The 12,911-nt window shown below is 45.4% G+C and overlaps 1 protein-coding gene across 1 annotated transcript; it reads left to right on the top strand.

Moving 5' to 3' along the window:
• The first annotated feature begins 4,327 nt into the window (after positions 1-4,327).
• On the top strand, positions 4,328-12,011 carry LOC120951750 (ras-like protein family member 11B). The gene is made up of 4 exons (XM_040370634.2): positions 4,328-5,981; positions 9,418-9,474; positions 9,625-9,698; positions 11,141-12,011. Exons 1-4 carry the CDS (start codon positions 5,894-5,896, stop codon positions 11,567-11,569), a joined length of 648 nt encoding a protein of 215 aa, XP_040226568.1. The 5' UTR covers positions 4,328-5,893; the 3' UTR covers positions 11,570-12,011.
• Positions 12,012-12,911: the final 900 nt, after the last annotated feature.

Raw genomic sequence — 12,911 nt, 5'->3', positions numbered from 1 at the left:
TAGGCGTTCATTTAGATAGCAGACTAACGTTACAGAACCACTATGAAGCAATACTTTCAAAAGCTTTCCGTTTGTTAGGATTCATTTTGCGTGTTGCGAAAGATTTCAAAGATCCATTCAGTATAAAAGCTCTGTATTGTGCGGACAATTGCAGTCCTACCTTAGAATTCGCTAGTATTATTTGGACTCCGACACAGCATTATTTAATAGATAGGCTAGAATCGGTTCAACGCAAGCTCACTCGTTCATTGTTTTATCGTCTCCTGTGGTCTCGTAATTCTGTTTGTCCCTCTTACCGTACAAGGTGCCTGTTATTTGGACTAGAACCTTTGCAACATATAAGAAAGACTAATTTTGGATCTAACGATCCTTTATTAAAAATGATAAGTGCCTATAACTCGCTAGGAAAAAATGTCAACTTGAACTCAAACTCAAACAATTTACGGACCTTTTTACATAGCTTAATATGACGCATGCACAGTTTATGTTGTTTTTTTTTTATTTGGTTGATTGACAGTTAAACTTCTTATGTTTTTCGATACGTTTTTGTTAGCACTGTTCTTTAGCATTAAATATAGAAATAAGTATGTTATGTAAACTTATGCCAGCTGGATAACTTTTTGAATAAATAATAATAATAATAATAATAATTATAATAATAATAATAATAATAATAATAATAATAATAATAATAATAATAATAATAATAATAATAATAATAATAATAATAATAATAATAATAATAATAATAATAATAATAATAATAATAATAATAATAATAATAATAATAATAAAAATAATAATAATAATAATAATAATAATAATATTGCAATACAGTTTGTGATGTAGGAATGTGGTACTAGTGGTACAGTATCGGACATTAAGATAGGACCCTTTTTTTCAATGCACCGTGCACTTGTTTTACCACGTTACTTGTGTGTGTGTGTGTGTGTGTGTGTATGTGTGTGTGTGTGTGTGTGTGTGTGTGTGTGTGAGTGTGTGTGTGTATGTGTGTGTGTGTGCATGTGTGTGTGTGTGTAGTAGTAGAAAGAGAGTGTGCTTTTTAATGTGTATTTGCAAGTGCGCGGGTTTGTGTCTGAAAAACATAGCTTGCCATGATGTCATATTGCGTTGAAATTATTCTTATTATGTGTGTTATCATGTGAAACATTGTGCGTTTACACTTGGATAAAAACTAAAGTTTGCATCGACAGCAGCGCTTGTTCCTCGGACGAAAACGCAGGTGTGCTGTTTCATGAATGTGAATGCGACACCGGTGCGAAATGGACACGCGCACAATAGCAATGAACTCGGCATTCCCTCACAGGTGTTTCTCCAGTGCACGCCATTGAAAGGCCTTCGTGCATCTCTGCGTTGCACGTTGTGTGCGAATGGTAAACTTTGTGCGTGCATTGAGCTGGCGCGCAGTTATTCTTTTCAATGGGCGTTTTGTTTCACGAGCGCGGCAGTATTCTTTTCTCGATTTTGAAGGGAAGACGCTTATTCGCGTACTCGTTGATAGTTTTTATCCATGCGATGTTTTCGCTGCTCCAAAACGATGTAATTCATCGCGTATAGAAGTAGAACGCAGGCAGAGCACGGGATCAGCCGTGTCCAAGTTTTTAACCAGCGCGTTCTTGACGGTCCAAGCAAGCAATATTAGTAACAATAGGTCGAGGTAAACGTTGCACCGATTATCAGCGCCATATGTAAACGCAAATGGCTGCTGCTGGCATTAAGCGCAAAAGGATCGAGTTCGTAATGGAACGATCGCGCACTTTTGTGGCAAACGCGCTTCGGACAACCGAAACGTGCTTAGACAACGTGCTTAACGTGCTTACAACTGAAACGCGCTTGGACAACCAAAACGCGCAAGTCAACCGGACGTCCTCAGAAGACCACGGCGAAAGAAGACCGTAACATTGTTAATATATCGAAAACACACTGATCGCGAGGGCGGTGGTCCTGCTGATCACACCAAAAACCTAACCCAAAACACAAAAAAACTACTTACAAATCTATCCGAAACGACCTACTTGTGAAACAAACACACACATCAATACACATTCAAACATACATCCACACACACACATGCACACACACATACACACACACACACACACACACACACACACACACACACACACACACACACACACACACACACACACACACACACACACACACACACACACACACACACACACACACACACACACACACACACACACACACACACACACACACACACACACACACACACACACACACACACATACATACACACAAACACACACACACACATACACACACACAAACACATACAAACCACACATAAACTTGGCCCAACGGGTGCACGGTGCGTTAAAAAACCAATGCCCTATCTTTCTGTCCGATACTGTACAAACGTAATAATTTCCAATTATCTAAGAAATACGGCTATTTAAACCAGGTGGCCGTCTTGCCCCATAGCCCAAAAAACAACGCCTTTTTGGACGCTTTTTAAAACGCTTCAAAAACTGTTTTGTTTGCACTTTTTTCAAGCAAAACTCATTTATAATTGAGGAAATAGATGTAAAATGATTATGAGATTTAAATCGGCTTTTGAAAAACACGTTTTAGTGTGTTAAAACTTGAAATGCTTAAGGTGTCACACTTGCCCTAAATTCCGCTACGTGTATGTGTGCCGGCGCCAGGTCATAGAACTTCGCTACTAGCACTTGCATCAATCGTTGTCCAGCAAAGTAATGGATGAAAGACTCGCATCTTTACCATGCTTGGGATGAAGCATGGCAAAACGCAAACCCAAGAGAAGAAATTTAAGCAACGTGGCTGTGGATTCTTCACTTTGCTGCGCTTTGATGGATTGTTTTCGTATCGTTTGTTCGTTGTTTGCTTTACATTTTCATAATTTCCCCGTGCAGCGCAATTCTGTGAGAGCAACAGCGCAATCAAGAACCGCAAATAAAGCTGAACGATCAAGGTGAGTGCTGGGCGAGGGATTGTTTGCTTTGCGCTTCTCTTCACACTTTTAAAGAGGGTTAAACAATAATCCGAATCCGGTTTTGTCTTATAACCGTATTATTTATGCAGTTGGGTAAGTACATACATTTACACAACCGTTATTGACTTTACACAATCAAACACTCCAACCTTCTGATTTAATACTAATAATTAGTCCTTTGCAATACCACCATCTTAACGCCCACCCTACAACCACCACACCCGTCACACCCGTCTAAACAAAGTCATGCTTAGTGCACTGGCAGCTCCAACGCAAGAGCGTGACCGTGTCCGAGATTTCAGCCCCCGCCCGACGTGAAGTAAAAATCCCAAAACAACGCACTCGAACCATCGGACGTAGCGTTGCGTTGTGTGGTTTGTTTGTGAAAATAAACACGATAAAGCAGCAGCAGCCGGTACTGGAAGGCTAATCCGATGGCCATTCCCCTTCCCTCCCTCTCCTCCTCAACCGGCGAAGTAATTTACCTTGCTCGACTGTTGTTCTACTTGTTTTGCCCTTCCAACAGTTTATCATCGCCAGAGTTTGCTACGTTTCAGGGGAAGCGTTTTGAGGGAAGGCGAAGAAACAGGGGGAAGTTTGTTTCCCACATTTTTCCATCAAAATCCGAAAATCGGACCTTTTGCCAGACAGAGATGCACTGCAATCATCACACACCACTAGCCAACGCTGCGAGAGCCCATAGTTGAGCTATTTTTAAATCTTTCGCTTTCGCACGCGATCTGTGTTTCTCTGGCGGAAAAGGCTGGTTCAGACGATTTGCTTTTGTTTCTCCTGATTTTCATTCACCACACGCTAAACCCTGAAATCTTGTATCGGCGTCCCACGGCTCTCCTCGCAGATACCTCAGCGGGATAGAGACCTTTGGGAGGGGGGATGAAGTGATTTGTGTTGGTGCGATTGCGATCCTGAAATTTTAACCATCGTTTGGAGGGAAGGCAAAACACAATAAAGGCGTTTGATGTTGTACATCGTGTTAAATCATGTATGAATGCTCGAGAAAAAGAGTTGACAACCGTTCAGCGTGTGTGTTTTTTTCCTTCTCTTCTTAACATGCTTAAAACATTGCGCTGATCGTCTTCACTGCGCTGACATTTATGCGACAGGTAGTAAATCATCGCACCAAAACCAAGGCCTGGCTGGTCGAATAAACGGCGTTTTGTTTTTGATGTGTGGCATTATTAATAATTTTAGAATGAAAACACACACAAACACACATACACACATTCTTATCGTAAAAGTCACACCAATACAAGACAAACAAACAACGCCTATAGCGGATCTTATACGAAAAAAGGGATCAGTTTGGCCAAAACACTCACTCAAACTCTACCACTGTTCCACATTCCTGGTGCTGCACGATCGTGTCCGAAGCAGGCCGATCGGTTTTTGTTGCTCCAAAGCAGCTAGTAGGGGATTTTTCACGCACGAACCAAACCAGTCACGATCGACGCCAAGCCATTCGACGTTAGGGTCTGCGCGTGTGCATTTATTTTCAGTTGGAATTAGACCGATCCGCTACCGGGGAGGTGTTGTGCGCTTCGAGACGGAGAGAGAAAGAACAAAAACCAAAAAAAGGAATAATATCGTGTGTACAGTGTGCATCAGAGAGCATGGGAAAAATCAATAATGTCGCACAAATGCACTGCGAAGGGGTGTAAACACCGAACAACAGCCCCAAACCACACGGAAGGACTGTTGAGCCGACGATCTGACTGTTGACACAGCAACCTAATTGGAAACAGCAGCGGATTTTCAGCAGCAGCAGCAATCGCATCGAAAACATTTCCGCTTGCAATCCCTCGCAGCGTTTGTTAAACTTTCCACTGATGTGATCATTGCTGAAAACGGAGCGAGCGCAAAACCGGAAAAGTGTACACCCTTTCGCACCCTTTCCTGCCCTCTGCATTCTGGCACTTCTTCGGCTCGCGTTTGGCATAAAATTAAGGTACACATCCGGTGACAGCATTACGCAGCATTCGCTCCACCGACCACAATGGTTATTTTCCGGTCAGTTTGTTTGTGTGCGAAACAATCTCACGATTCGTAGGGAAGGGATCCCTTCCAACGGGCTGTCGCGCCCCTACCGCCCTACCTGCTCCCGGGGGGATGAGTGTAAAACAATTAAATTTTCATGCTCATGTGATGCTTGTGCTGTGATGTGGAAATCGGCTTCGGCCTGCCTCCCACCCTCCCCCGTCGCGGGTGCGGTTTTTGTGTGTGAAGTGAAAACAAAAGCGTGAAAATGGTGGCGGTACACTTTGGGGAAAATTAAAACGACGAAAAACCCCAAACGGAAAGCTACCGTTTGGTGAGTTTCAGCCGGTGTAGGAGGGGGAGGCGGGGAGAGTGAATGAAATCAAACACAACACAAAGTTAGCAAAGGTTGCGCGCGCGTCGTCGGGTTTGTGCGGTGTGCTGGAAATGATGATGCACTGGTGAGGGCAAAGGGCAAATCCGGCCCGTTGAACAAAAAACGGTGGAAAAACGAATTTCCTCATGCGCGACTGTTGTGTTGTGGCGCGCTTGTCTGTGTGTGTGTGTACACGTGTCTGTGTGTGTGTGTGTGGGAAGTGAAGCTGTGCGAACCACAAAGTGTTTTACGCGAGCAGCTACTAACACTCTGGCAAGCAATTGTCGTCGGTAAACCGTGCCAGAACTGTGTTTACATACCAAAGGTTAATACATTTAATGCTTCATTAAACACGAACGGATTGTTGGCCGAAGTTGGAGCGTTTTGTAGGGAGTAGCAGACGGTGGAACCAACAACTATCAAACTCTCGCCGATTCTGGTGGTAGAAAGCAAACCGAACACAAAAGCCACGCCTGGATTATTGCGTTCGATTACACTAATTGTATGACGCGTTCACCATGACCACTAGAGGGATTAGAAGGAAAAAGTCCTACCTGGCGGAGATTAAGGTGGCCGTCATCGGTGCACCGTGCGTGGGGAAAAGCGGTAGGTATCGGGTGTAAAATTGTGTAAATATAGCAATAAATTGTATTTCAAATAGTTGACTTAACGGCATGCGAATCGACTAATGAAAGGTAGACGGGCGAGATAGCTCGCTTCCCCTACGGCTAATAATTCGATCAGCGTTGATCAGCGGGTACAGGACGCCAAACGTGACACAAATCACCCCGTAAAGACGTCAGAGAACGGGCCCCGCTCGCTGTCCAAGAAATTAGACGATCGTTCAGCTGTCACCTTGGTTCAGCGGTGCCACCCGTCAGCTTACGCCACTAGCTTACGCCATTCTTGAAGTCGACTTGGCACGGCAACCTGCTTTACATGCATGTTTTGCATTCCGTTTTTTTTTCTCTCTGCTCTCCGCTCGTTCAACCCGCTGCGATCTGCGATACTTTCCCACTCGCCCGGCGGGTACTCCAAACAATCTCTTCACTTGACCTTTGCTTTCAATCGTCACCTTCTGGATCGTTCGTCCCGACACGTTCAACAACCTAGTTCAAGGGTGGAGGAACAACACCCCAATACCCGGGCGATTGGTGTGCTCGGGTTTTGCTAATAACCTCCCGTAGCTAGCCGCCACCCATCTGGACCCGGCCTGGGGGTGGTTGTGTGTATATTGTTGTCCGAAAATATCTCACACTTAAACACGAACCATCTGTCCAATGCTATGGTTGGGTCGTTAGAAGCAGCAGGCTGACTAATGTAAACTTGAGCGCGAGCGAGAGAAAGAAAATTTTCCACTGGTCAGGCTTGATGCGGCTTGCCACTTGCATTTTCACTTTTTGGGGAAGGAGGACTAATTTGAAATTTTTCTTTTCAATCCATATTTCCGCTACCTAGTTATGATTGTTTGTCGACACACGTGATGATTGAAGGGTGGTGATGAATGATAGAGAAAAGTGTTAAAGGTTTACGGTAGCATCGGAGGTTTCTACAAGCGCTAGAGTAAATTACATTATTATTTGCTTTTTTGGTCAAAAATCTACTTTCAAAAGAGCTATGCACACAAGAATTTTGCGACCTAGAATTTTGCGACCAAGAATTTTGCGACCAAGAAGTTGGCGACCAAGAATTTTGCGACCAAAAATGTGACGAAGATTTTTGCCACCAAGAATTTTGCGACCAAGAAGTTTGCGACCAAGGCTTTCGATGAAAATTGCAAAAAACGCGATCTTCTCGGATACGATTTCAAACATGCAAGTAAGTGTAACTTACTTCACACTTTATTAATAAAACTTTTGAAAGATTGAATGTTGAAACCTTCTTCCTCAGTGGATATTCATTCGTAAACTTTCTTCTTGGGTAGTGGGATTTTTATGAAAAAATAAATGTTTTCCTTGATTTATTTTACTTCTCCATCTTGTATCTTTCATGTTAGGTACTCCTAATATTGCATAAAAGTATTTACGTTATTCACAACTCATTCATCGTATGCTTTTGACACGGTTTACGACGTACCAGACAGAAATTAGCTGTTTATTGACGATGATATGTTAACGAGCATCAGTCTGTCAACTGATTTGCTTTCTCCAGTTTTGAATTTTTCGAACGTCAACCAAGCCAACCGGTCGTTCCAGCAGCATAAATATCATCGCCAACCTGCACGCTTCAAAACAGATCTCGTTTGTCGAATCATCAAACAGCGTGAGAATGTATGGCTTCCGCCAAATAGGAGATATTTCCACACACTATAAAACGTCCATTAACCTCTGTCGTGGGTTTCGACAGTTCATGGGAATGTCGTTTTCTACCCGCTTTCTCGTCCTGCCGTCCTCCTGCCCCCACCCGAAGCAAACGGGCGCACTAAACTAAACACGATGACAGCAATATCATCTTGTAGACCAAAGTAAAAAAAACACCTCCCTCTCCGACCGGTTGACGAATGAGATCGACAGCTGCAAATGATGCTGTGCGTTATTAATTTAACATATCATAAAGTGTTGCACCTGTTGCAAGGGGATTTGGGGGTTTTATTTGGCACCAGGGTTATGGTGGGTGTGCGGGAATGTTGTTTAGTTTTGTGGACAGGTTAGGGTTTTGCACATTACAGCAGCTGAGAAGGAAGGTTGGCTTCGGTTGCCTTAAAATAACTTTTACGACAATTTAAAATGTCCCTGAGGGAGGTTGTCATTATTCAAATGTTTGTGGGACCTTCAGAAATACACAGCTAAATTATTATGTCTCGATATTTCATACATAATTAACAGTATTTTTTCAAAAAGACAAAATATAATACGCGAAACTAGACCCTGACATAGGGGAAAAGAAAAGAAATGTCCAAAAGGGCTTTTTGCGTTATTTTTCTCCCTCTTCAAACAGCGCATTTTCCGAAGCAATGGATCTTGTTAAGTTGATCATACTTGAATTATCAACTCCTTCTCCTTCCTCTAACTCTATTGAAACAATTCTCTTCGTTATAATCTCCCAACGAACGTACAGGAGAAGACAAACATCATAGAAATTCCAAAGCATAGCATAGAAAAAAAACAAACCGTCCGCAGGATAAGAAAGTTCGGCAAATTAGCTGCAACCGGTACGATCTACAACTCGTGCAAATACACGCGCCCAAACCTGCTCAGATTAGGTTCCATTATTGGCCGAACGGGCGCAAAGATCAACATTGGCCGAACGGATTGCCCTGTTGGCATACTTTGTGCCATACCTATCATAATTGTCGGATCGTTACGGATTGCTCAAGAAGGAAGAGTGGGTCGTATTTCCCCCCCCGTTGACTCTTCACTCACTTCCTTCCCTCACTTAACGTCGTTATCATCATCGACTGCTGCTGCCGTGGCAAGAGCAGCCGTGTGGCAGGCGCGTAATTGGCTCATTGAATTATGCTAACCATGACCGACATGAAGGAATTTCGCCGAAAGTCTAGCGCCTGCCGTCTGTACTTTTGCATTTTGTTTGCTTGCTTCGTTTCGCAGTGCTGGGATGAAATGTTCAGCCAAAAAAAAAAAATGGGGAGGAAGTTCAAGAAAACCTGCTTTTTCAACGCCTAGAGCAGCAATGGTGTGTGTTTTACTCGTTTTGCGTGTTTTGACCCGGTGGATGAAGATTATTCTTTTCGAAGATGTTTGCTGCCTAAGGGGCAGCGATGATTTCGTCTTTTTGTTCTCATTGCACCTTGGCCAGCTCGTGATGAAGCCGGCCAGTACAAATATAATGAACAGAACTCTTCAAATTTTAAAATGTTCTCAGTAGGGTTCATTAACTTAGAGTGCATTTTTTTGTTGCTTTGTCGTGTGTTCGCTCGTTTGGATCGTTGACTTTATATGTTGATTTTTCATTTCCATCTGGATGGATTATCTAACGTGAATGTTATTTTAATATTTTCTCCAATAAATCTTTGGAAGCGCTGCAAAACTGACATCAATTATTAATTACAACCGTGTCTCTTTTATCTTCCCTTTTTTTGTAGCATTAACGGTACGATTTCTCACCAAACGCTACATCGGAGAGTATGACCACCAGGCAGGTAATTGTAATTAGAGCGCTTGAAACTATGCCACCATCTCAGTTTAATGTTCATTAAATATCATTCTTCATTATCTTCCCATGCTCCGTGCAAACCGTGTGTCCATGCTGTGTGTGGCATCTGTGTGACATCCAAACCCGACGGCATCAGAGAACCGGCACAAATATGAAATCATGGTCGATGGCGAAGCGGTCCTGTGCGAGATTTGGGATACCTGTCCGAAGGTAAAATTAAACCTGCCATCCGTTTTTGGTACCGGGGTTTGGGGTTGCTTGTTCCTACGCGCTCCTTTCCTACTCGCTCCGATGCACACACTGCGTGCCAAACTTATCCAAGCAAGCAAGGTCTCAGTATGCTCATCTTCCACCAGCCGAAATCAAATCATGATGCTCATCGCAGTTGCCACAGCGCTCGGTTACTTGGCGTTTGCAGCTGTCAATCTCGTGCAAAAGTTTATTGTCTCTACTGCCCGCGCACGGCACAACGGCCCGAACGGTTCGATGGAAGATGGCACGCAGGGGACCAGCGACCGGTCCGAAAGCATCACCGCCCGGGCAGGATGGCGGCAACCATCAAGCGTCCCATCGAACGAGCAATTAGTGCAGGGATTGATGGGAACGATAATTATCCTCTCGAGCACACTATACCAAGCGATCGAGGGTGAGGACGGTGGACCGGACCGGCTGCTGCAGTCGCTGGTGCCGATCCAGGAGCGGCTGGAGCAGGTGCTGCACCGGATCCAGGCGCAAGAAGCGCAAGTTCATCGCAGTGCTGCCGCCAGCTACGATCGAACCGCAAGACCGCGCACTTCGGCAGCTCACTTGCACACCATCAGCGAGCCGTTTGCACCGCCCAGCTCGTCGACCGAGCAGGAAACTGGGCTGCACGCCGACGTGAGCACGAAAGGAGGTCAACATCTTCCAGGAGCGGATCCATCGTTCGTGGTGCCGCCCGGGTGGCGTGAAATCACCAACCTCGACCGGTACCTGGAAGAGACGACCGGCGGCAGGGAGGAGTCGCTGGAGCTTACGGAAGGCGCCGATACAGCAGTGTACGGCGTGTCGAAGCGAACGCAAACAACAATCGTCGACCGTGGGGAGAAGGTGCCGTTTGATCCCAAGCTTGGTCAGAGCAGTCCGATTGTGCAGGGCGACGGAGGACCCGGCAGCAGCAAGCAGACGCACGGGCAAACGTTCACGTACCACTCGTCCGGCCCGAAGCGCCTGCTGGAAGGGCTGATGGTGCGGGGGTCCAACAACTTGCTGCCGCAAGGCACCTTTGCCATACGGGAAACGAGCAACTACGCGCTGCCGGACGGAAGCTTCCAGCGGAGCACGAAAACCGTTGCCGGTCCGGATGTGTCGGTGCTGGCCAAATGCTCGCAGCCGATGCTGCCGGTCGATCCGCTCGGGGTGAGCAGCGTTTCGCGGTTCAACATTGTCCCCAGCGCTCCACCGCCCGAGGAGCCGCTTGACAGCCGGGTTGGATCTAGCAATGATTGCTGAGTTGAGACAAAGAACGCATTTACACTTAAATTTATAGTAAATAGAAGCTTGTCTTGTGTGTCACTGTATTTCTTGTCTTGGTGTCCACTGTGTCCGCCTAAGATGTGTAGTTAATGTTCTTCCGTTTCTCTCACACCAACCCACACTCCGTTCATTCACAGATCGAGGAAAACGCGGAGGCGCTGTCGCTGACGGCCGGCTCGGAAACGGTCCAGTGGGCGGACGGGCTGCTGCTCGTGTACTCCATCACCGACCGCGACTCGTTCAACTTCATCCGGCGGGCGAAGGAGGAGCTGGCGGGCGATCTGCCCGTCGCCCTGGTCGGCAACAAGGTGGACATGGTGCATCTGCGCCAGGTCAGCACGGACGAGGGCGAAATACTGGCGAAAGATTTTGAGTGCAAGTTTTTCGAAATCTCGGCCGCCGAACACGTCTACCAGGTGGCGGAAGCATTCCTAGAGCTGTGCCGCGAGGTGCTGACTGGTAAGCGGAAATCGAAGCAGAGCTTCATCGACAAGATCGACCGCATGCTGAGCGGGTCGCGCACGTACAGCCGGGGCAAGAGTGACAGCATATCGCCGAAAGAGTGACAGTTGATTGAAAAAACAAAAAAGCGAATAAATTATGCACATTGCTGCTTACGAACACGAACACAACCAAAAAAAACCCTCAAACCTCATTAAAGCGAACAGAATGTGTTTAATATTCCATTCGTAGCATCGAGTTCACACATCTTTAAAGCATTGACACAACCAAAATAATAATAATATGCCACCACCATGAACGAAAGCCACCGAAAGGCAGTGACCAAAATGGCAACGCGCGAAGAACCGCAAGCAATAATTAGCGCTGCAAACCGGAACTTTGGGTTTCCTTTGCGTGTGTGGGTGCGTATTTTTTGGGTTCCGTTTTGGTGTGGTATTTAAAACCAACATTTAATTGAGCATTGGGGAGAAACAAACACTACCGCAAAAGGGTCGTTATATACTGACGAATGATTTAATATAATAAAATGAGACATGCGATGAAATGCGTGAATTGCTTTAAAAGGTTTTAGTCGGCAAGAATATCTTGAAGGGAAATCTACGAAGTCTTATAGGCATTTTTGATAAATTATTTGCAAACAGCTGAACGGAAGTGAGGCAATTCTTTGATACTGGTTGACTTGTCCCGCTCCTACAGCCAGGAACAAAGTGTTTTCAAAAAAACAGGCTACGGTTGGCCAAACCGTCGGAAGCCACGATTTATCAGCCGAGCGCGGATTCGAACCCGCCGAAGTGGAAATGCGTCGCGCAATGACCTGAAAATACATTTCAATATGCTTGGACCCCGTGCGCTCACGCACCCAGACGAGGACAACACACACACACACACACACACACACACACACACACACACACACACACACACACACACACACACACACACACACATACACACACACACTGTAGGACACAGGCTGCTTTAAAACTGATTGCTTTTGCTCTTTTTCCACCTTCCGCCTCCGCTCACAAATTTCACACAGACAATAAATTGCAATTGAAGCATTAAAAAAACGCTCGTGCTGTGGTTATGGATGGATTGAAATGAACAAACGAGTGGACGAGAGTGAGAAAGCTCTCACCCAAAAAAAAAGCAACACATTGTCATAATAAACACACACACACACACACACACACACACAGCAACACATTTTAAGCGCGACATTTGTGTCCTGTTCTGCCAAAGCGATTGGGAGGAAATTGGTGGACCCCTCACGCTCATCAATGCGATGAAGTGGCATCGGCAGCGCTGTGAAGCCATTGGGGTGCTGCTGCTGCTGCCGCCGCCTGCTGTGTGTGTGTGCCAAATGGGATCTGTGCCGATTGAAGTTTTCCGCTTCTAATGGAGTGAAAATATTGAATAATTTATAGACTGCGACTCGTGCGTGCA

Source organism: Anopheles coluzzii, chromosome 2, assembly GCF_943734685.1.
Source record: "Anopheles coluzzii chromosome 2, AcolN3, whole genome shotgun sequence".
In the NCBI taxonomy this organism is placed as follows: Eukaryota; Metazoa; Arthropoda; class Insecta; order Diptera; family Culicidae; genus Anopheles; species Anopheles coluzzii.
The sequence above is the reverse complement of the archived record's forward strand: the minus strand, read 5'-3'. Positions and strand labels throughout refer to the sequence as shown.

Bases quoted from the DNA above. Each gene is read 5' to 3' on its own strand.
- LOC120951750 (XM_040370634.2), top strand. From the start codon at position 5,894: ATGACCACTAGAGGGATTAGAAGGAAAAAGTCCTACCTGGCGGAGATT. The intron at 5,982-9,417 runs GTAGGTATCGGG...CTTTTTTTGTAG, and splicing joins ACCGTGCGTGGGGAAAAGCG to CATTAACGGTACGATTTCTC. The intron at 9,699-11,140 runs GTAAAATTAAAC...GTTCATTCACAG, and splicing joins TTTGGGATACCTGTCCGAAG to ATCGAGGAAAACGCGGAGGC.